The sequence below is a fragment of the Pituophis catenifer genome, unplaced genomic scaffold (genome assembly GCF_029215685.1).
Source record: "Pituophis catenifer annectens isolate HBS135680 unplaced genomic scaffold, rPitCat1.0.hap2 SCAF_3, whole genome shotgun sequence".
Taxonomy (NCBI): Eukaryota; Metazoa; Chordata; class Lepidosauria; order Squamata; family Colubridae; genus Pituophis; species Pituophis catenifer.
The window spans coordinates 81560802-81586654 of NW_027256883.1; the positions used below are offsets into that span (position 1 = coordinate 81560802).

Below are 25853 nucleotides of genomic sequence, written 5' to 3' on the forward strand. Positions count from 1 at the left end.
TTTTACTTATTAATTTGCAATTGATTATTAGTATTCACTTGGGTCTATACTTAAAATACCCTTTAGTGAAATTGCACTTAACATTAGTGTAAAAACCTACTTTATTTCTTCACTTTTTTTTCCTTTGACCTGCCAAGCAGTGTTGTATTGTGGCTGGTTAAGTACTTGATGAAAATCTAATGTTATGCGAAAATATGTTCTCCAGTTTCTTTCACCTAAAATACAGTGATTCCTTTTATTACTGTTTTAGAATTTCTCGGGTGATGCTGTGCTTTGTTACTTTTTATTTCTGCTCTTACATATCCCCCCAATCATATTGCAACCTCCCTGTGCTTCCTGAACCAAAAAAAGGAGAGGTGCTTTTGGAATAGGCAGAAAACTTATTTCCACTTTTTAACTTTTCAAAAGAAGGATTTGGCTCTATCTGGAAGGCTCAGTTTCTATGGAGCAGTAGATTTTTCGTGTTTTCTTTCAAGTTGCAGTAACCTCTCATTTTTTTTTCATCTCACCCCTATGTAGCCAATAGAATGTGCATTGGCCTTTTTATTTGCCAACTGTATAGATGCATAGTAGTCACTAGCTATAGTAGCCTGCAAGAAAGCACAGATGAGGCTGTCATTACAGGAAATTAGACAGAATTAGACAGAAAAATATTGGGAGAGACAGGATGGTGTTTCTTGATTGCTGCATAAGCAAGGTAGGCACTAAGAGTCTTTCAGTCAACTCCAGAAGCCTTTCTTGGAAATTTCCTTTTCTTTTTAAGTATGTTGAACAATGCAATGATTAGTGGGGGGTGGAATGGATCTACGGAATACTGTTTCATCATAACACAATTTGAAATGCTAGGAAAACAAGTTCTTAGACTTTCCAATAGGATTAGCAGACTATATTTAGCTAGCTAAGGGCAAGTTTGCTTTTGGAAGAGTCCATTTGAAAGCAGTGACCCTGTAGTTAGGTAGAAACCTGATGCTTTGGATTTAAATCTAAAACCTTTCTCTGTCTCCTTCAGTTAAAAAACAATTCATATGTTTCTTGCTATCCTACCAGGGTCTTTGATTGCTTATTTAGTATCCTATGACAATCACTAAGTGTTGTATCTTATGATTCTTGATGAATGTATTTTTTATGTACACTGAGAGCTTATGCACCGAAGACAAATTCCTTGCGTGTCCAATCACACATGGTCAATAAATTATGCTATGCTATGCTGTGCCATGCTGTGCGGTGCTGTGCTGTGCTATGCTATGCTATGCTATGCTATGCTATGCTATGCTATGCTATGCTATGCTATGCTATGCTATGCTATGCTATGCTATGCTATTCATCATTTCTTTACATATTTCTGATTATTCTTCTTTGCAGGTTCAGTCCACTTACGCATTCCAGAATCTTCTCCAGTTGGCACTGCCATTGGAAGCATTAAAGCCTCTGATGCTGACATTGGGAGAAATGCAGAACTTGAATACCGAATTATTGATGGTGATGGAAGAGACATGTTTGATGTTGTAACACAAAAGGACACACAGGAAGGCATTATAACAGTACGAAAGGTGCATATTTTTCAATATGATGCATTGTGTGCTTGGAACTATTAACCATTCAGTCCTTGCAAAACAAACAAAAAACAAAACAAACATGAAAATACCCACAATTTGGTATTGTTGTAATTCACACTCCTCTTTATATAGAACAATTTGGTGCATGTATTATTACCACTATGTGTTAACAATACTATGAATAAAAAGCAACAACTAAAACTTTTTTTCCATTGCTGGTTATTTATATTTATTTTTGTATCATATCATTGATTAGGAAGGAAGGAAGAATTATGATTTGTTTGTTAAAATGGGATATTTTCTAAAAAGTATAATAGTTGACAAATTTATTGGAATATTCTTTGGAAATCTTCCTGGTAGTAGATGATTTCATCAGAATTATCAACTATACAATAACATGCAAAAAGATTTAACAAAAAATAAGATGGTCTTGTTTTTGAAACAGCAATAATTTTGGATGGGTGTTTAGAAGTTCTACTAAAATATTTGGTATATAGAAGTATACAGTGTTGAGATTATATGCCTCTCCGTTATAATAATTTAATTTAATTATTCAATTCAATGTATTCAATTCAAGGCTTATGTATTTTATATTTAAAAAAAATATTACAAAATTCATTGCGTATAAATCTGTCACCTAAAGTCAGCCTGAACTTTGTCTTTATTTAAAGGCACATTCATTGTACTTTGGAGAATGAAATCAGTTTTGGTATAATTTGTCCATTTACTTTGAAACTATGTAACTATATATTGGTACTTCTTTTCTGCAAATTCATTATTCCTTCCTGTCATGAAAAAAGTTGCACTGACTGCATTATTAAAAGTAGTGGTTTACAGACTACATAATATAACTTGGAATATAAAATGTCTACTTTATAAAAAAGTATAATAAGAAAATGTAAGAAGTTACAATAGTTTTCTTTTTATCTACAGGATCTAGCAACTGGTCTTAAATGAATGGAAACAGTGCTTGATATACTTTTCATAGTTTGTTGCCGTATGTCATTTTGCCGTATGTCATTTTGATATCTTGATACTGAGATACTTCTGTGTCATTGTGTTAATAACTGTATTTATTTATTCATTTAATTTTAATACAGCCATTGGATTATGAGAATCGAAGGCTATATACTTTGAAAATAGAGGCAGAAAATCTGTATGTCGATCCCCGCTTTTATTACCTTGGACCTTTTAAAGATGCGACTACTGTGAAAATATCTGTGGAAGATGTGGATGAACCTCCTATATTTAGCAGATCTTCATATCTTTTTGAAATACATGAAGATATTGAGGTGGGCACCATCATAGGCACAGTCATGGCACGAGATCCAGATTCTGCTGCAGGCCCAATAAGGTAAATGCTAAAACATTACAGTTTATAGGAAGATAAATTCTTTGTATCACTAGTTAAGTTCATACTTTTATTGTGAGTGACAAAATATACAAAAACAAGGAGAAAATGGAGCACTGGGTCACCTATTTAATCTGAGCCATGTGAGATAATCTTGTATATTGCAGCCTTACCCAAGTAAGCGGTCTCAAAACAATACTGACAGTTCCCCATATTGCCAAAAAACATGGATAATGGGGGAAAAGAAATAATTTTGCTCCATTTGGAGTTCTCAGATCAGTTGTCTAATGCTATCTGCAGAATAAAAATGCATATAGGCTATGGTTTTCCCAGTTGCAATGTATGGCTGTGAAAGTTGGACCATAAGGAAGGCTGAGTGCCAAAGAATTGAGGCATTTGAACTATGGTGCTGGAGAAGACTCCTGTGAGTCCCTTGGACTACAAGACGATCAAACCGGTCAGTCCTAGAGGAGATAAACTCTGACTGCTCTTTAGAAGGCTAAATCCTGAAGATGAAACTCAAATACTTTGGCCACCTAATGAGAAGGAAGGACTCACTGGAGAAGAACCTAATGCTGGGAAAGATTGAGGGCAATAGAAGAAGGGGATGACAGAGAATGAGATGGCTGGATGGAGTCACTGAAGCAGTAGGTGTGATCTTAAAAGGACTCCAGAGGATGGTAGAGGACAGGAAGGCCTGGAGGAATGTTGTCCATGGGGTCGCGCTGGGTCAGACACGACTTCACAGCTAACAACAAAATCTGCAAAATATCAGTTTGAGAAAGGCTGATATTCAGAGCATAACTTTAATGTCAAATAGTGTGACCATAGGTTAGTTTTCCCTTGCTTGCTTGCTTTTAATAGAGGTTCATTAATAGAACTGAAAAAAGGCATTAATAAATAGAGGAAAATTGCCAGAAATTCACTTTTGAAATATAACCTTTAATTTTAATGTGAAACTTGCCATTATCTATCTGAAGTTTCATTGGTTTAATTGATTTGCATCTCAATTGGCCAATATCAAATATGAAAGTTCCTAAGTTGTTGGTAAATAGTATCATTGTCTGAAATCTCATACTAAATATTATATTTTATATAATAGTACCTGATATTTAAATATAATCAATAATATAATCAATAATTAAATATAATTTTCCAGTACTAAAATATGAAAAAGACAGTTATTTAATTTATTATATCAAATAGCACAGCTTTAATATTAAGTTTAAATATAAAATCCTCAATGAATAGTTACATAATCATTTCACATCAGCTCTATGTCTTGAATTTCTTTAAAGTACGTTTGATGAGATTATTTAACACAACAGCTTTATTGCTATCTTACTTGACAATATAGTAAAACTTCAGTTTAATTGATCATTTCTGGAGAAAAGGTATCCATAAAACAGAATGCCCAAATCTACATAATTGACCTAATTTATGTCAAGTGTGTAATTATAATCACATTAGTGAATTTTATCAATTGTCTGGAGAGAGGGTTTAAAATTAATGAATTTGGCCATTATTTTCAAGGGTGAAGTATGACATAAATGTTTATGCAAAGTCTTTAAATAGAGTTCCTTTAAATCAAAATTTCATTGACATAATCCAACTGTGACTTAGTAATGAAAGCTGATTGAGTCTGCCAAAACTTGAGCTCTCTAAAGATCTGCTCCTGCTTGCATAATGTCAACAACTGTCCAGACATTTTGTATAGTTGTAGAATAACGACTCAGTTATTCAGCATCAGTTAATGAAATACATGGATAAATTAAAGAAAAGCTGAACAAATCATTGCATGAAAAACTGGAAAAAACTGAGCTTGTATCATTCCAAAGGCAGCTTATGACAGAGGATTAAACCAAAATATGAAGTCAAGCACTACTCATAAATCCATGTTAGTGTAATATTTTTGTTAATTTGGAAGCCCTTCATATAAATGTTCCCAATCCCCATGAGGATATCCTTTCATAATCTAAAGATTATGGCAACCATTACTGGAGATGGGCAAACAACCGTTACTGGAGATGGGCAAAATAACTGTTCATCTAGTTTGTTAGATCTTCTATTGAAAAAAAGAAGATGAAATAAAAATAAGCAACGTTGTTTAAGAATGATACATTTAGATATTTCTGCATACTTCACAATTGCCAGAGATTTAAACATTTATATTGTCAGGAAACATCTGAAAACATTAGTGTCAGTTCCAGTGCATTTTTCTGTGTAATCTCAGAACAGATTCTTAGAACTATGGTAAGATTTAAACTTTTACAAAATACTCTGTAGGTGAAGAATGAACTAGAAATAGTGATCACACTGAAAGGCAAAGCTCCCTATGCATTTTAGGCAATTTGCAGTGATAATAGGTGTGTTTCAGAATAGGAGCCATAGGGTTTCATTAGATATTTCTAATTATTATATTTTTTTAACCAACAGAGGTAATAGGTCTAATAAAGGTAAATTACTGTATTTATCAGAGGGGAGCAAAAGTTGCTATTTGCCAATTAAATTACAATAAGTGATTATTATGCTTCCTGCCAAAATTGACTTTTTAGTGGAATAGAACAGCACTTGATGCAACAAAACTGTTTTTATGAGGAGGAGAGATTAAATATAAGCTTTCTGGAACAATGATTATATATATTTAGGTTAGCACCATGTATCTTTTCAACATTAGCAAATCATATAGAAATTACCTTTTATGCTGATAGATTTCGTTGCTACCTTGTGTTTCACAGTTAAGAGGGATTGAAAAGGCTGCCTGCATGCTGTTGCTGATATGAATATTCTCTATATGTTACTGGAAATGTATTAAAGAAATGTATAAAAGAGAAAGTTCTCAGTAGAAAAGGCACATGGACTATAGCACTTCAGATCATACAGAATCAACTTTTAAATTTTGCTCCATCTGCCAGCATTACAGATGCTTTAACACGTTGCATCCAGCTTATGAATTCCTTTGACAACACTGTCTATGAAATGGAGCAATGGAAAATCTGTGGTATTGTGACCATCTATTGAATGCCACTAATTATGAGCAAACACCAGGAAGATTTTTGGTGTTCATCTATTGCAGCTTAAACTTTATAGATATTAGATTGGATACAAACATCTTTGTATTCAGTCTGATTGACCGAACTGTCAGTTCTAAATGTGTTTAGGTCTAGAAATGTCAGTTATCTCTGATTAATTTTTATTGTCACAAACTGTAATATTGTTGCTGTTCTAATTATTGCATCTTGAGTTAAACAATTTCATGAACTGTTGCTTTCCTAAGATCTCAGAATTTGACAGGAAGGCAACATATGGGGGCGGGTCTGGGGGGGGGGCAGGTGTTGAAATCATCAAGATGGTCAACATTGTGCCATGATGCAAGCATATTGAATATGTATGCATCGTTGCCACTCATATAAAGGGTGAGAGATTTGCGTCTCAATACTATCTATCTCTTGCTGATTTTAATGCTTTTTAAAAGCTGCTGACAACTATGTCACTACTCTCCATTAGAATAACTTGCAGTCACCAAGATTATATGTGGTACATCTCAACATAAAGCTCTTTTTCTTCCTACCAATTGTTAGGTTTTCCTTGGATCGTCACACTGATCTTGATAGAATTTTCAACATACATTCAGGAAATGGATCTATCTATACTTCTAAGATGCTTGACCGAGAAATATCACAGTGGCACAACCTTAGTGTAATAGCAGCAGAAATCAGTAAGTTCATTACTATCAGTGTATATATTTTATTTATTGTGTCTAGTGAAATGTATGTTAGCTATGTAACACAGGTGGTCCTCAACTTATGAACACAATTGAGCCCAAAATTTCTGTTGCTAAGCAAAGCATCTGTTAAGTGAATTGTGCCCCCATTTTACAACCTTTCTGAGCACAGTTGTTAAGTGAATCACTGCACTGCACTTGTTAAATTAGTACCACGATTGTTAAGTGAATCTGGCTTCCCTGTTGACTTTTCTTGCCAGAAGTTTGCAAAGGGGACACTGAAACCATCATAAATTTAAGTCAGTTGCCAAGCATCCAAATGTAAATGATGTAAGGGATGCTACAATGGTCATAAATGTGAAAAATGGTCATAAGTCACTTTTTTCAATACTGTTGTAACTTCAAACTGTCACTAATGGCTTCTTCCCATCTTTCCAAGTCTCAAAAAAACTGTTTCCATCTAATTTGTTATGCTTCTTTGCTTGACTTCTTGCTCTGTTTTAAACTGCCAGACTTGAAAATAGTAGATTTAAAATTTTGGACTAAGTGAACACTTATAAGTCGAGGGCCCCTGTATGTTTCTGTGGTCCTCCAGCAAAAGATGTGTATGACAGTCTAGCCTTCCCTAATTCAGTACAATTCAAATATGTGAATTGTGAATTCAATGCAGACTTCTCTGGATAGCCATGTAGCCATGATGACATACAAAAGCAAGAAAAGCTATTAGAAAATAAGTTTTCTTTTCTTTTTTTTTTTTTGGAAATGTTAACTTCTGAATCATCTCCATTTGTAATCCTACAATGGCATGGCTACAATTTATATTAGGAAGGAGTTTTATTCAGTGCTATAGTAGTAAAGAGAATTTCATCACACTGATAAGTACTGTATATAATGTTTCTTTATCAGAATGGCTAATTTGTGGGGTGTGAAATCATTAGCATTTTTTCCCTATTTAAGGCTATTTTGATATGTGATATCAAAGGTTGTGCTGGTTGGTGATGCAGAGAAGAATTTGGAAACTAGCAAGTTTAGGTAGGCTGACAAGGGAAATTAAACAAGAATATAGTTGTGTTCTTATCCAATTGCCCTTTATTAAATTAATTAAATTAAATTAAAAATAATATCCTAATCAGATATGTTCTGGAATAACTTATAATAATGTCATTCTAAGAAATCTGTACTATCAAATATATATATTTTCTTGAAATTAGAAGAAGCAAATTGTCCTTTATGCTTCTTCCGATCTTTCCAACTCTCAAAAGAAACTGTTTCTTTCTAATTTGTTAAGCTTCTTTGTTTGAGTTCTTCCTTTGTTTTAAACTGCCAGAAACTTGAAAATAGTAGATTTAAAATTTTGGCTCTATCCATTCATTTGAGATCAATACCATTATTTTCTTCCACATTCTCTTTGATCCTCAGAGCTGGAAAAAAAACTCCACCCAATATCTGGTCAGTAAACTGTTTTCTACCACTACTTTGCATTTGTTATTTATTTGAAAGGACATAGAAAATAAGCAGTAAATTTGGTGCCTTCTGTCCATAACAGAACACAAACTGGGTAAAAAGAGATTGCCAGAAATGTCTTCAGATTGAAAATGTGTTTATCCTTTAAAGAAATCATTAAAGTAACATGCAGTATATTTGTGGACATTCTGATTCGGGACTACAAATCCATTTTTAAATAAAATTGCCTATTTCTCCTGCTTTGACAGACAATCCCAAAGAGACGACCCGTGTTTCTGTGTACGTACGGATATTGGATGTGAATGACAATGCACCACAATTTGCTGTATTCTATGACACTTTTGTGTGTGAAAATGCAAGAGCAGGACAAGTAAGTCAATTATGCATATGTGTCAAACTTTCTAGTTTTGTTTTAGGAACAGGAAAAATGAAAGACTTCATCTACAACTTGAAAGTGGAAAAATGGCTGTCAACAAATCAGAATCCAGTTTTGTATAGATCTGCTTTCTAGCAATGCCAACACCACCTTTTTGTATCCTTACCAAACACTTTGTATTCTTCAAACTTTTTTCCCCCTCAACTCCTTTTTGTTTGGTTCTTTTTTCCCAGAAATACAATAATTTTGTATGGTATCTTTGTGGAAGAAAGGTATGCTATAAACTATTTCTTGAAATCAGTTTGTGTGTGCGCGTGTGTATGTGTATATGATTTTTTTGTCATTGCATAGCTCAGTCTTTCAGTTGATATGGATCAAAACATCACTGGTAGCATTTCCTTCTGCAAATACTATTTTTATCTCAGTCAGCTTGTTGTTGACAGATGTCACAAAAGAATAAAAAGTTGTTAGTTTCAAAAAAACCCTAAAAAACATATGTTTTCCTTTACCTACAGAAGGATGTAGAATACCGAACACCAATGAAGAATAGTTTCAATATAATTGAGAAAAGCAAAGCACCAAGCATTAAGGCTCAGTGAAACTCAGAATCCTGTCAGAAATTTCCTTTTGAGACAAGGGAAAAGCAGTTGTTTTAACAGTAAAAACTGGCTGTTTCCCTTAATTCAGAGGTGAAATGCTACCAGTTCAGGCTGGTTCACCAGAACTGGTAGCAAAAAATGCTACTAGTTCGCCGAAATGTAAAAATGTAAAAAAAAAGTTTTTCCCCCAGGGACTGGGGAACTCTTGAGAGTTGGAGTCCACACATCTTAAAGTAGCTGAGGTTGAGAAACCCAGTATTAAAAGGTCCAAATATGCCTGTAAAGCAGGGGTGAAATCCAGCAGGTTCTGAGAACCAGGCTGGCCCCAGAGTGGGGTGGGAATGGAGATTTTGCAATATCCTTCCCCAGGAGTGGGGTGGGAATGGAGATTTTGCAGGATCCTTCCCATGCCACACTCACCAAGCCACGCCCACCAAGCCACACCACACCACACCACACCACGTCCACCAAGCCATGCCCACAGAACTGGTGGTAAAAAAAATGGATTTCACCAGTGCCTTAATTCCAATGTGTGGGCAAAGTTATGAGAACAAAGCATGATTCTGAGTGAACAAATCACAAGAGGAAAGGAGATACCAAATAATCACCATCCTACTTACATGATATTTTTTTCAGAAAAAAAAAATAGAAATCAAAAGCTGGGTTCATTAAGGGAGCAGATTTGGGACACCCTCCCCCTCCTCCAAATCAGACTATCAGTAATTACTAGTCTAATTTTACTATAAGAATGGGGAACCTGGCTTATGGAATTGCTGTTCATATTGATAATTGTTAGGGGGCTGGAGACTAAAACATATGAAGAATGGTTGCAGGAAAAGAAAAGATCAAGGGCTAGGTTGTGGCAGAAACTTTTTTAAAGTAGACATTGTATACATATAGACATTAGGGATATTTCCAGAGGAGATCTGCCTGGAATTATCTGGAACATTATAAAAGGAACACATTGTGGAGCCACTGCAATTAGTCGAAGTAAAGAAATCAGATCTTTTTTTGTATATGGTACCCAGAGTTACATTAAATAAATAACTTACTATCTTAGATAGAGAAATGTGTTATTTTCTTGAAGAAGTAAACACAGCGACATGTTAAATTAATTTTATAGTATTTTTGTATGATTTTTTCCTGTTTAACCTGTAAAATAAAACTGTGCTTATTAAACAGAGAAAAACATACTTTTTGCCTTACTGAGTAATTTAAAAATCAGTACATTTAACTCTTCAGAGAAAGTTGACAGAGTATATCAAAAACTCATGGATGTGTGCAGCAAATGATGGAATGAATGTCTAAAATATATATAGTTTTTTTTTTTAAAGGAGGAATAAAGAGCAATTACTCACAGCCCAATTTCTTTGAAAGACTTGCTGCTCAAATATTGAGAGAGAAATGCAAAAGGCAGCATTTCCATTTAAATGCTAATGGTATATTGCAAATTAATAGAAGAAATAATGGGTTTTTTTAAAAAAGATTTTTAATCTCTGAATGTTCATGGTTTTCAATGCATTACAAACCACCTGGATTTTGCAAATATAGAAAATATAGAAATAGAAATAAATTATATATATCTTTCAGACTAGGCAAAAGACAATAAAATATACCTCGGTGCAAGAACAGCAATAAAAACAAATCCGACTGCAAGTACATTAGTAGGCATAAATAACTCCCTTGCATATTGATTTCTCACCTGTTGCCTTGTTCCATGTACCTTTGTCTTGCATGCAGGTAACCCAGGCATGAGAAATAGCTGGGGTTTAGAATTATACCTTGTGACCCAAGGAAATTAATTATGAGTCAAAGTTTCCTGACAGAATAATTAGTCAGTGCAACAGTTTGCATTGTACTGTGTGCTCCATCCCTAGAGTTTTTAAAGAAGAGATTGGACAGCCATTTGTCTGAAATGGTACAGAATCTCCTCTTGAGAGGGGGATTGAAATAGAAGACCTCCAGGGTCCCTTCCAGCTCTGCTATTTTGATATTTTATTGTAATTTGGAACAGGATTGACAAACAAGATAGATTTGACTGTTTTCGCACTGCTTCCCTTTTCTTCTTTCATGCCTTTGATGCTTGTGTTTGGTATTGTGATGGCCTAAAACTGCTGGTATGATTTGATGAAACCAGAACGTTGTAATGTTTCATGTGCAGGCATGTTAAAAGATGAATGGGGAATTGGAGATTTGTACTTTAATGTTGGGTATCCCAATATAATGCGAGCAACCATAGTTGTGCCCACTAGCATTGTTGTACCAGGTGTATATGTGTGTGATTGCCAATACCACTACTGTAACCATTTTGTAATTTAGCCAAGGTGTCACCACCCAGAAATATAGCAGTAATATCAAATCAGGCCACCGGAAGTATCTTTGGTAGCATGTTCCTCTGTGTATCTCTGGATTTCTTAAGTATTTTGCTTGGCAACAAGGAACCAAAGCAGTATAATCTACATTTGTTGAGATCTGCATAAAGTTATTGTGTTGTTCAAACAAAAGAGAGGGAGGAAATGGATGGATGGATGGATGGATGGATGGATGGAATTAAATTATATTACACTAAATTAACATTATAGTGTAAAATCATCATTAAGTTTTTGCATGGAACAGATAATTAAACGAGGTGGAAATCCTGAAAAATTATAAGCGTGATTGACTTTAAAAAACCCAAACCTGTGTTTCACAAATGCTACTTTGATTCTGCTTATTCAGCAATATGCGTTCTAAGGGGAAGAGAGAAATTAAAGCATGGCATGCTTATCTCTCCATTTGGTATTTAGAATTGTGCACCAAAAGGCCTAATACTGAGATCAGTTGATTTTAAGGATTAGAAGCCCAACTGAAAACTGGAAAGCCAGGTCTCCTGTTGCCTATCCCGGTTTAAAAAAATCAGCCAAAGTGATTAATACAGTTTTGTTCAGGGGTGAAATCTAGCAGGTTCTGACATGTTCTGGAGAACCAGTAGCGGAAATTTTGAGCAGTTTGGAGAACCAGTAGCAGAAATTTTGAGTAATTCATAGAACCGGCAAATACCACCTCTGGCTGTCCCCAGAATGGGGTGGGAATGGAGATTTTGCAATATCCTTCCCCCAGGAGTGGGGAGGGAAAGGGGATTTTGCAGTATCTCTCCCCTGGAGTGGGGTGGGAATGGAGATTTTGCAGTATGATTCCCCTGCCACGCCCACCAAGCCACACCACATCCACCAAGCCACACCCACAGAACCAGTAGTAAAAAAATTTGGATTTCACCACTGGTTTTGTTATATTCTGTAAAGACATTGTGTGCCATTATACCAACACATTTTTATTTTATTAAATTATATTTTAATATAATTATTAAATTAATAATAAAATAAAAGATTATTAATATGATTTGTGACTCTTTTTTTTTTAATTTTTAAAACAATCAGTCGTATATGTTGCAAACTTCAATTTCTTTTTCTTTCTTCTCCCCTGCAGCTAATACAGACCATTAGTGCTGTTGATAAAGATGATCCCCTTGGAGGACAAAAGTTTTTCTTCAGTTTAGCTGCTGTTAATCCAAATTTTACCGTCCAAGACAATGAAGGTATAATGTATACACAACAAGGATGATTAATTCTCATACACATTTCTACAGTGTTTCCTTTTATTATACTTAGCAGTTAGATGTTTTCTGATTCAGGAAATTAGGATATTTTTTTAAAAAAAAGAAATCATTGGTGAAATTAAAAAAAATAGAAGAAATTATGAAATGCAACACAGTCTTCATAATATAATTAGAAAGCAATATACAACATAGAAATTAAATAAGTAACTTTGAAGAAACTAAACTATAAAGAAATGCTTTATATCCTTAAAGTGTTAATATATGCTACCTTTGACATATTATTAAATCTACCTGTATTGACCAATCTGTTGTGCCATCTTCTCAGTTTGGTACAATATTTTATTTCAATACAATAATATTTATATAATAAATTAATACATTTTTATATAATAAATTCTTTCTTTATTTCTTTATTGGTTCAATTTATATGCCGCCCTTCTCCGGAGACTCAGGGTGGCTTACAATGCGTTAAGCAATAGCCTTCATACTTTTGTATATACTTGCTTAGTAGGGCTTTCGCCCCCCCCCCAAGCGGTGTTCTTTTTTATACAAAATCAGCTTATTGCCCCCACAATCCGGGTCCTCATTTTACCTACCTCGAAAGGATGGAAGGCTGAGTCAACCTTGAGCCTGGTGAGATTTGAATTTTCAGTAATTGCAGGCAGCTGGTGCTAGTTAACAGCACTTTAGTCTGCTGCACCACCAAGGCTCTTAATATGTTATTATTTAGGTCCTTAACTGGATATAGCTAAGAGGAAAAAATAGTGGATATTCTATCAATATTAATTACAATTTTGTCTATTAATGTTGAAAGCCTATAATTATTTGACTTTTTCTTTAAAATTAAATATAACTTTGGAAATGAAATAAAAAGATGAAGAGAATACATCAGAGTACCGTATTTTCTGGCATATAAGACGACTGGGCGTATAAGACAACCCCCGACTTTTCCTGTTAAAATATAGGGTTTGGGCTATACTCGCCGTATAAGACTACCCCTCTTCCAACGCACACCAAATAAAAATTAAAAAACATCAACTGGCTCACCCACAATGTAAAAGCAGCTGTGCTAGACCCAAAATGGCCCCTGCAACAAGCAGGAACCTCACACAGACACAGAAAGCCCAAAAACCCAACTTTCACACTTTACACACACAAAATTCCACATACAGCTTTGTGAGATTTTGTGTGTTTGTGTAGTTAGAGTGAAACACTACAGAAACACACTAAATCTCAGAAAGCTGCACAAATATTATTTTATTTTATTTTTATTTTTATATGAAAGCTAAATTTAAAACTTCCTAAATTTTAAATGGCTAGGTCTAAAAAAAAACAACTAAAAAAAAACCCAATTAACTATTTTTTTTAAAGCTCCCAAAGGGGGAAAAAACTTACCCAATAGAACAGGGGTCTCCAACCTTGGCAACTTTAAGACTTGTAGACTTCAACTTTCAGAATTCCTCAGCCAGCTTTGCTTTGCTGGCTGAGGAATTCTGGGAGTTGAAGTCCACAACTCCCTGCCTGCTTGATTGCAGGCAGGGAGTGATTGCTGATGGAATGGATTGAGGCAAGCGAAGCAAGGCAAGCGTTGCGACTAGCAGCTAAGGTAAGCAAGCTGGAGGGGGAAAACTTTTTTCCTTTTACATGGCTCTGGCGATCCAAGCTGAGTTGCCTGATTAGCAGGCAATTCAGCTGGGATTGTCAGAGCTTGGATCACCAGAGCCATGTAAAAGAAAAAAAAGTTTTTTTCCTTTTAAATGGCTCTGGCGATCCCAGCTGAGTTGCCTGCTAATCAGACGACTCAGCTGGGATGGTCAGAGCTTGGCTCGTCAGAGCCTTTCGGGCTGGTCTGCCTGGTTACAGGAGAATGACACCCGGTGTATAAGATGACCCCGGACTTTTAAGAAGATTTTCATGTGTTAAAAAGTCGTTTTATACGCTGGAAAATACGGCATTTGATTTCTAATCACAGTTTTGCTCTTAAGCTAAATTACTTGATATTAAATCTTATGTTGTATTGTTACTCAGGGTTGTATGATTATGAATATGTGTTTTTTATACATGTTGATAGAGAAAGACTAGGCAAACAAAGCAAGTTTAGCAAGTTTGAAATGCCAAAAAAGTGAAATTGAAAAGGATGATGATGATGATGATGATGATGATGATGATGATGATGATGATGATTTGATAAACTGGGTAGATTTCAATCACTGGGTAGTGACCACCTAACATTTTGGAATGTTTTTTTCAGAATTTCCAGATAACTGTTTATTATTGAATCAAAATCATTTTTTTTTTTTTTGGTAGAAACAAGCCACTTACATTTAACTAGATCTGTTGGGGGGGGAGATAGAATATAACTGCTTTTCATGCAGAAGCCCCCAAATTCAAATGCTTTTGTACAAAGAAGTTCTACTTAATCAGCATATGACAATGGATGGGTTTAAAATAAATATGTATTTCCATATGTATGAGCCGCGGTGGCGCAGTGGTTAGAATGTAGTACTGCAGGCTACTTCTGCTGACTGCTGGCTGCCTGCAATTTGGCGGTTCAAATCTCACTAGCTCAAGCCTTCCATCCTTCCGAGGTTGGTAAAATGAGGACCCAGATTGTTCGGGGCAATATGCTAACTCTGTAAACCGCTTAGAAAGGGCTATAAAGCACTGTAAAGTGGTATATAAATCTAACTGCTATTGATATTTCAGACCAGGACCTGATGTGGCTGTTACATTGCAAATTTTAAAGAAATTAGATACCCTGTTTCCCCCAAAATAAGACGTGCCCTGAAAATAAGCTCAATCGGGCTTTTGAGCGCATGGCAATAAGGCCAAGCACTTATTTCAGGGTTCAAAAAAATATAAGACAGGATCTTATTTGCAGGGAAACACAGTATCTATATTATCTGCAATGGTCTAGGAAATTGCCCTACAGACTCTGAGAGTTCAATTAAAGAGGTGTTTCTACTGTGCTGCCTTCTATCACATTACCTTATAATTTAATTCTCAAGCAAAAGTTGCAAATGTTTGCATTTATCACTGAGAAGCCAAGCATATACATTCAGTGAAAAGGGGAAAAAAAGAACACCTTTGGAGGAGAGAGGTAGCATTATTATTTAATTCCATATTAAGAAAAAAAATGAATTTACTGCTAAAGTTTGTTTCAATGTGTGGAAAATGTCAGTGAAGCTGTAAGTGTGGCTGTACTACACTAGAAGTGTGGATTACATTCCTTGATGGGATTAATTGTAATGCATGTCTTGTTTGTGACTTCCTGGTTCAGATAACACAGCCCGGATTTTGACAAGAAGGAATGGCTTTAGCCGACATGAAAAAAGCACATACCTCCTTCCAGTGGTGATATCAGATAATGACTACCCCATCCAAAGTAGCACAGGCACACTGACAATCCGGGTGTGTGCTTGTGACAGTCGGGGAAACATGCAGTCCTGCAATGCTGAAGCTTTGCTCCTCCCAGCGGGCCTTAGTACAGGCGCACTCATTGCCATTCTGCTCTGTATCATTATTCTCCTGGGTAAGTTTTGAGGGAATAAGCACGTACTAAACGTAATACTATCAAATGCTAGATGCTACCAAGCTGCATTGGGTACAACCCTTGCAAAGACAGCATTTTCCTTGCAACCAGTCAGGAATTAATCCCTTTGTAGCTACTTTAAACTAAAACACTTTGGCCACCTAATGAGAAGGTAGGACTCACTGGAGAAGAGCCTAATGCTGGGGAAGATTGAGGGCAAAAGAAGAAGGGGACGACAGAGAATGAGGTTGCTGGATGGAGTCATTGAAGCAGTAGGCGTGAGCTTAAATGGACTCCATAGAATGGTAGAGGAAAGGAAGGCCTGGAGGAACATTGTCCATGGGGTCGTGATGGGTGGGACACAACTTCGCAACTAACAACAACAAGCTACTGTAATTTGAGAGTCAATCTTGGGTATAAAGCAGTTGGAGAACAAGTTATACCAAGGCAGACAGTGTAAGCCCAGTTCAAATTGTAAAATGCTGCATTAAAATCCATTACAAACCACAGAGAAAGCATGAGAGATTACTACCAGGTATGCCCAAAATGGGAACACAGTAGATCTGAAGACAGAACATTCAAAATGTTTCCTTGGAACAATGTTGAATTGGCTGTATTGTTATGGAACAAAATTATGAACAGCATGAGCGTTTTGCCTTTCATTAAAACAAAACTTGAAACATTTTCTTTCTTTTTTCTTTTTTTTCCCTTTTTTTCCAATTTTTATTTATAAGTACAAACTAAACAGAACAATGAAACGTACAAAACATAAAAACATATAAACATCCATTTCAATACATGTCCAGTTTGTCGCAACTGTGATATACATTTCTCTTTGTATTTTGACTCTTCCTTATTTGGTCATTCCCTTTTATCTATCTAATATTGATCTTTGTTAACCTATGTCTGTTCTTTGTTTCCATCATATTATATTTGGTCATTTTGTTTACTTCCTATTGCTTCATCTCTTTCCTATCTTTCAACCAACTATACCACTTTTCCCATACTAAGTAAAAGTCATGTTCTTCCCTATTTTGTAATTCCTTTGTGAGTCTATCTAATTCCGCACATTCCATAATTTTATTGATTACTTTATCTGGTGTTGGTATATCACTATTCTTCCAGTGTTGCGCGTATAGTATTCGTGCTGCTGTTATCATATGTATAATTAAATATGTTGTTTCTTTTTTGTAGTATCCATTCACTATGCCTAATAAGAAGCGTTCTGGTCTTAGTTCTATCTTTTGGTGTGTTATTTCCTCTATTTGTATTTTGATCTTTTGCCAATATTGTTTCGCCATTGGGCAGGTCTACCACATATGGTAATAGGTGCCTTTCCATAAGAAATGTTTTAAAAATTGACATGAGCCCTTTGCTCCCTTTTACAGCCTACCAAAAGTAACTGGCATAGCCATATGCAATAGCTGCCACTGGTCATCAAAATTGCAGGAAAATATTAAAGAAAACTCTTGAATAACAGGTCAAACTAATTCCCTTTCAACCAACACAAGGGGTGCAGGAGACTACAAGACCTCCAAGGTCCCTCCCAACTCTGTTATTCTGATGGGATGTTTAGAATCTGCACAGTCCCAAATACTTTGGAGATTACCATTTCATGCCAGAATGTAGACCTGGCTGCTGGTACTACTGCAGGTAGCACGTCCACCTAGCTTTCCCTTCTGGATGGCCCCAAACTTCCTCTCCTCTGAAAGCCCATTACAGCTGTGCATTTAATGTCACAGTTGCCTTGTGTTCCAATGAGCTGTATTCAGCATATCAGGTAGCATCTACCCATAACTTGATCCTCCATTCTTCTTAGTGCACAATGACAAAAAAGTAAAATATACAAACTCCACCTTTACATATCCAAATATCTTAAATGAAGTGGATGTATGGGTTGGTACCTGGTGCTCACAGATATTGCAATATTTCTTCCAGCATGACATAGAGATAGCACCAACTAGCTGCTGAAAGTAGCCAAAAATTGCCCTAATCCTAACTAACTAATAGTATCACAGTCTGCTTGTTCAAAGCCATCATTTTCATAAGAGCTAGTGTGAACCTGATTACTTTAATGTACCCTGCAGTTTATTTCTTCATGGCTGCTTCATTCATTGTAATGGCATCTTGCCTTGTTTAAGACCAGGTGCCTTATCTCTAGGCTACAGATTGTTGCCACAGTGGAAAAGATACCTGTTTGGATGCCTAAGAAGATCTTTAAGCATCCTAGACACCAAAAGATCTTTATTGCATTCATCCTACTGGCCCATTTTTTCCTACCAAATAACAGGAAGCATAGCATGGGTTTTCAAGATTAAGCTTGTGGTGTATTTATCACCAATACACATTAAACCTAATTAAAGGAATCGTGTCTCTCAAATGATAGACAGGTCTGATTTGCAGGGATCAGGCAGGGAACATCCTTTGAAATGCACGCCCAGAAAAAAGTCCAGGTTAAAATCAAAGGCACGACCAGTCTCTTCTCTATCTCTCTTGTGTTAAATATTGTAAAGCTGGACAGAAGAAATAACACATTTTAACTGCCATGAGAATGTGAGAATTACAGTATTTTAAAAGCAGACAGCCATATATCCACCAGTTCTAGGAAAAGCAGCAGCAGTAGCAATCCCGAGAGTCACAGAATCCAGAAATAAGTGCTTTATTGTGATCCAGATCTTCCTTTCTTGGTGTCCCACTAGCAACAAACAGATCCAGACTAGCTGCTCATTATATCACCTGCTGCTTATATGCCTACTGCATTATTCCAACATTCAGTTCCAGATTATCCAACCTGGCCTAAAACAAACATTTATACTGGCCCCAGTAGAAAACTCAAAAGACAATGCTCCCTTTTGCTAGAAAGGTCATCTTAACACAGTCTTCTTTCATAATTTGAAGAAAACACTTAAAACAAAATTGCCTGGTTTCAAATAGTAACAATTCAAGTCATTTTGCACATCCCTAGTTATTTTAACACAGTAACTCAAAGTGTATATATTTCTATCAGCTACCTGACAATTCAGAGCACTTCATTAGACTTATTTAAGCCACTGTGGCCTCGGGATTTCAGTCAGAACATATTGAGACTTACACTAATATACACACAAACAATGTCTTGCTAAAACATCACACATATACAGGTGAAACTCAAAAAATTAGAATATCATGCAAAAGTTCATTTATTTCAGTATTGCAACTTAAAAGGTGAAACTAATATATGAGATAGACTCATTACATGCAAAGTGAGATAGTTCAAGCCTTGATTTATCATAATTTTGATGATTATGGCTTACAGCTCATGAAAACCCCAAATTCACAATCTCAGAAAATTAGAATATGTGAAAAGGTTCAATATTCTAGGCTCAAAGTGTCCCACTCTAATCAGCTAATTAAGCCATAACACCTGCAAAGGGTTCCTGAGCCTTTAAATGGTCTCTCAGTCTGGTTCAGTAGGAATCACAATCATGGGAAAGACTGCTGACCTGACAGTTGTGCAGAAAACCATCACTGATACCCTCCATAAGGAGGGAAAGCCTCAAAAGGTAATTGCAAAAGAAGTTGGATGTTCCCAAAGTGCTGTATCAAAGCACATTAAAAGAAAGTTATGTAGAAGGGAAAAGTGTGGAAGAAAAAGGTGCACAAGCAGCAGAGATGACCGCAGCCTGGAGAGGATTGTCAGGAAAAGGTCATTCAAAAGTGTTGAGGACTTTCACAAGGAATGGACTGAGGCTGGAATCAGTGCATCAAGAGCCACCACAAACAGGCGGATCCTGGACATGGGCTTCAAATGTCATATTCCTCTTGTCAAGCCGCTCCTGAACAACAAACAACGTCAGAAGCGTCTTATCTGGGCTAAAGACAAAAAGAACTGGTCTGTTGCTCAGTGGTCCAAAGTCCTCTTTTCTGATGAGAGCAACTTTTGCATCTCATTTGGAAACCAAGGATCCAGAGTCTGGAGGAAGAATGGAGAGGCACATACTGCAAGATGCTTGAAGTCCAGTGTGAAGTTTCCACAGTCTGTGTTGATGTGGGGAGCCATGTCATCTGCTGGTGTTGGTCCACTGTGCTTCATTAAGTCCAGGGTCAACGCAACCATCTACCAGGAGATTTTGGAGCACTTCATGCTTTCTTCTGCAGACGAGCTTTATGGGAATGCTGACTTCATTTTCTGGCAGGACTTGGCACCTGCCCACACTGCCAAAAGTACCAAAACCTGGTTCAATGACCATGGGATTACTGTGCTTGATTGGCCAGCAAACTCGCCTGACCTGAACCCCATAGAGAATCTATGGGGCATTTCCAAGAGAAAGATGAGAGACATGAGATCGAACAATGCAGAAGAGCTGAAAGCCGCTATTGAAGCATCCTGGTCTTCTATAACACCTCAGCAGTGCCACAGGCTGATAGCATCCATGCCACGCCTCATTGAGGCAGTAATTGATACAAAAGGGGCCCAAACCTTTCTGTTTCAACAAGCAGGGCTAGCATAAACATCTAAATTCTATGCCAAGGTCTTAGCAGATACACCAAGTTGACTCAATTTATTATTTACTGTTTATTTAAAAAAAAATTAGTATATGTATATGAAATCTTAATCTGTTCACCGCCCTGAGTCCTTCGGGAGAAGGGCAGTATAGAAATGCAATAAATAAATAAATAAACCAAGTACTGAATACATATGCATGCTTATACTTTTCAGAGGTCCGATATTGTTCTATGTACTGTTTTATTGATTTCATGTAATATTCTAATTTTCTGAGATTGTGAATTTGGGGTTTTCATGAGCTGTAAGCCATAATCATCAAAATTATGACAAATCAAGGCTTGAACTATCTCGCTTTGCATGTAATGAGTCTATCTCATACATTAGTTTCACCTTTTAAGTTGCATTACTGAAATAAATGAACTTTTGCATGATATTCTAATTTTTCGAGTTTCACCTGTAATTTATCAAGTAGGCTATATTAAAATTTCCATGATGATTTAGATCAGGGGTGTCAAACTCAAGGCCCAGGGGCTGGATCCAGCTTATATCTGACCCACAGGGCCACCCTGGGAACAGTGAAGGACTGGTCGGTGGTGCCTCTGCCAGCAGGAGCTCGGGAGCTCGTTTTCGCTGGCAGAGTGCTCGGGCCACCACAGGCATCCCTGACACGAGTGATGTTGAGCTGTCAATGTCCAGTCCGGCCATGCCCACCCTGGCCCCCTGAGGTCAAACTCAACCCCAATGAGGCCTTCAATGAAATCGAGTTTGACATCCCTGATTTAGAGTTATTTCTGAGATGTTAAAGTTCTCACTTTATGAGTTTAGTACCTCATTTAAAAAAACCTAATGTGTAAAATGTGAATAGTTTTGTAAAACTTTCATATTAAATGTGTGAATCAACATTTTCTTGTTAAGATTAAGCTGAGATAATAAGCAGGAGTAGTGTTTTCCACCTATACTGCATCTCATTTATTGGCATCACATGTTTTTTTAAGCCTTAGGTCTCAATGTATCACTCCCAAACATTTTCCAAGATATTCTCAATCTAATTTAATTGAAAGCAATTAATTTTCAATATATATATAAATTTAAAGTTAATTAGATGTATATTGACTGAAAATGCATACTGTATTTTTCAGATTATAAAACACACCTGAAAATTTGGGTGTGTTTTATACACCAAATGTAGCCCTGCCCAGCCTCTGAAATGGAGGATTCAGAAGCTGAAAAAAGCCTCTAAAATCTCCATTTGAGAGGCTGAAATAAAAAGCCTCTGAAATGGGGGTTTCAGACGCTGAAAAAAAAGCAAAGTGCAGAGCTCACAACCAATGAACCTGTTGCTGAAGTTCACCTCTGGGAATAGCTGATTGGGGGTATTCCGGGAGGCCATCCACCTGCCAATCAGCTTTTTTCTTATTTTCCTCCCCAAAAACTAAGGTGCATCTTATACTCCAGTGCATTTTATAATCCGAAAAATACAGTACCATGTTTCCCTGAAAATAAAAGCCTGTCTTATATTTTTTGAACCCCCAAATAAGCGCTTGGCTTATTTTTGGGGAGGTCTTATTATTTTGTGGCACGTGGAGGAAACCAGAGGAAATGACAGGGACCAGCTGCGCATGCATTTAAATATTTTCAGGGAGGTCTTATTTTCAGGGGTGGTTATTTTAGCACATGCACTCAAAAGCCTGATTGGGCTTAATATCAGGGGATGTCTTATTTTCGGGAAAACAGGATAGTTTTGTTAGTAATTCTTTCCTCAAAAGAAACAGTTCTCTCTTCATCTTGCAAGTCTGAATGAAACTGTAGGAAAACAGATCAAAGCTGATCAAAAGCTTGACACAATATATTTTGAAGAACAAGAAAGCATTAGTACTGTGTTCTATTGCATTTTATTTTAAAATAAGAATTTCTGGATGACTTCTTTTCATATTTCCGCAGAATGCCCTGCAGTGGTATAAGATAGAGACACATACAGAATAAAGGGCTTGTTAAGTCTACAAGAGGGAGGGAGAAAACTGCAGGTCTTAATGAAATGTTTGTCCCTTTTTGCACTATGGTATATTTATAGTAGCTTAAAAACAGGAAAAATGGGAAAGGGTATTCAGTTTTCAATTTGTACACAATTGACTCAGGGTTTTTTTGTTTTTTAAAAAACAAGATTCGTTAAGCTGATGGTTGATAGAATAATCAGCAGCTGTTTGGCAATGAATCTGTCCTTCCATATTCAGGTGCAAGAATATATAATTGTTGCTTGAAAAAAGGATAGAAGATGACAATTAACTTCCTATTCTTTTTCTGTGTTTCTATAGTAGCTTCCTCAATCTAATGCCCTCTAATTATATTGGAATCACAGCTCCCCAAATTATCAACTCTACAAAACAAAATGCTAAAGAAAAGCAGAAATGTTGGGGTGCTTCAGCAGAGATTTTTACATTTCTTCCTTGGTTCATTCCACAAGTCAAGGATCAGAATAATTAGATTTACCCAAAAAGAATATAGCAAAACAGTCTCATATTAAACCTGTGGGGGCTCAGTGGCTTAATGTTGCTGGAGATTGTCTCTGCTCCAGCAGTTAGAGTCTTAGTACTGTGGAGCAGGGTGAGCACCATCACTTGCCTCAGCTTCTGCCCACCTAGCAGTTTGAAAGCATGTTCTATGCAAGTAGATACATAGGTACCACTTCGGTTGGAAGACAAACTGGTGCTCCATGCAGGCAGTCAGATTCCTGCCAGTTCTGAATCTTCCCGGTTGCAACGCCTCTTTGCAAGGTGGCTCCGGGCGAGGGAGGGCATCCTTGGATGCTGCTGCAAGAACAGTCGCGCATGTTTCTTCCGGTTCTTCTTTCTCTTATGGTGCACCATGGGAAGCGTGCAAACATGTACCTGGCAGCACTGGTAAACAGGCAGCCAAACTACTACTCTGCAATTGCATCGTAGTCTCCTGGCTAATGTAACTATAAAGAAAATAAACTAAATTGCATACTTGTGTTCATGAAGAAAAAGTATTTTAAAATGTGATTTTTAGTTAATTTATGTTATTTTTCTTTCTTCCAAGTTATAGTGGTGTTGTTTGCTGCTCTAAAGAGGCAGCGCAAGAAAGAGCCTCTGATCCTGTCAAAAGAAGACATCAGAGACAATATTGTGAGCTATAATGACGAAGGGGGTGGAGAGGAAGATACCCAGGCTTTTGATATCGGCACTTTGAGAAATCCTGCAGCTATTGAAGATAAGAAACTCCGCCGAGATATTATCCCAGAAACATTATTTATACCACGGAGGACTCCTTCTGCTCCAGATAACACAGATGTCCGTGATTTCATTAACCAAAGGTTGAAGGAGCATGATCATGACCCCTCTGCTCCACCTTATGACTCCCTGGCAACTTATGCCTATGAAGGAAATGATTCTATAGCTGAATCCTTAAGTTCTTTAGAGTCTGGCACCACTGAGGGAGACCAAAACTATGATTACCTCAAGGAATGGGGCCCTCGGTTTAATAAGCTTGCTGAGATGTATGGTGGAGGCGAAAGTGATAAAGACACTTCCTAACCTACGGTAGGATATATAGTTCAATTGAGAGGAAGTAACTTTACAGATACCTTTTCCACGTGACAATATTTGATGTTCAGGAGCATTCTCCTACCACTCAGCACAATGTTTCTTTTTCTTCTCCTTTTTCTTTCATTTTGGTTTTTGAATTGCTCATTAATGTCCTTTATTCTTTCTTGTAAAATGTCACTTGGAATATATTCAACATTTTATTTCGCCCTGTTCTGAAAGCCAAAGCAATTGAAATTTGGTGTCATCCATTTTATTAAATAAAGGATACACTGTTTGAGTAGGTATATAATCTCTCAAACAGTCATATGAGAGTTGCTTCTGTTAGGTACATGTTTTCCACTCGCAAGGACGGCTTTGAAAAAGACCCAGACTACGATCTACAAAAGGATCATGCATGCACATTCCACATACACACCCACATTTTCCTTGGAAATGTGTTTCTTTTTCAGAAACTATGCACAGGAGACCCCATAGACCTTGTTAAGCATTTTCATTCAGAGAGTGTGCTCTCTGTCCCAAATCTACACACATAATGAACAAACTAGGGTTTGGTTTTTGTTTTGCTTTGGTTTTTTGGAGAAAAATAGCTCCTCTAGAAAATAATTTAGTGCTATATACCCTGAGAGTTTTTGATAGACACGTTCAGATTTCATTGTTTAAGAACAACAGTTATAATTGGGGGGGTTTCTGCTTGTGCAGCTTCCGGAAAATAAACTGGGGGAAAAATTGAAATGGTATGCACAGAGTGTCTACGCATTTCCTTTTGGATCATAACCCAAAAGAAGTAGGAAGAAAACAGTTGCCCCTATTCTGTACATTAAAAAAAAAAATTGAACCCTGAAAATGTACACGTGGTGTTAATGTGATATGCAGCTGGTTTAAAAAGAAAAATTTTGTGCAACTTCATTTCATCAGATTCTCTCTGCCAATGTTTTATATTTATATTTTTGTATTTATTTTTAAGAAATAAACCAGTTTTATAACGATTCTGTTTTCCTGATTGTTCTGTAAAAGGAAATAACCAGTGATGGGATTCAGCCAGTTCGCACCACTTCGGGAGAAACGGTTGTTAACTTTCTGAGCAGTTTGGCAAAGTGATTGTTGGAAGAAATCATTAGGGCAGAGAACCGGTTGTTAAATTACTTGAATCCCACCAATGAATAGAACATACTTACTTTGGATATTCATATAAGATTATCCTATAAATTATTGGTCAGACTTTGAGTTATATTGCTTACAGAGATATCTGGTCTGTGCACATGCAGCCATTAGCCTGTATGCAACCTAAACTAAGTTATAGACCTTGATTAAAATACAGCACACAGCAGGAGGTAAAATGATAGCCTGGACATGCTTTTTAACTGAGTTTTCTGGTCTTCATTTGCCATGGAAACATAGCCAAATATTCTGGTGTTCAAAAATATAGCCTTTTTGCAGCAAAACAGTGAAAAGACTCAGGGCACTGTGAAGACTAACACATTTATTTTGACACAAGGTTTCATAGTTTACAGTCCACTTTGTTAATTTCATGGAATTTTATAAATGAAGATGCCAGAGAGAGATGAAATGTTGAAGAATTGTTCTTTCCCTGTTTAAGAGATAAGAGT

At 36.5% G+C, this 25853-nt stretch overlaps 1 protein-coding gene across 1 annotated transcript in view; it reads left to right on the plus strand.

Annotated features, from left to right (window-relative positions):
- The window catches only part of LOC139316029 (cadherin-10-like), a 105204-nt gene extending 80970 nt beyond the window's left edge, over positions 1-24234 (plus strand). Inside the window, exons 5-11 of the mRNA XM_070942577.1 lie at positions 1363-1550; positions 2657-2910; positions 6489-6625; positions 8344-8465; positions 12536-12644; positions 15946-16197; positions 23741-24234. Coding sequence (XP_070798678.1) covers positions 1363-1550; positions 2657-2910; positions 6489-6625; positions 8344-8465; positions 12536-12644; positions 15946-16197; positions 23741-24234 — 1556 coding nt within the window. The remainder of the gene's footprint in view (positions 1-1362; positions 1551-2656; positions 2911-6488; positions 6626-8343; positions 8466-12535; positions 12645-15945; positions 16198-23740) is intronic.
- Positions 24235-25853: the final 1619 nt, after the last annotated feature.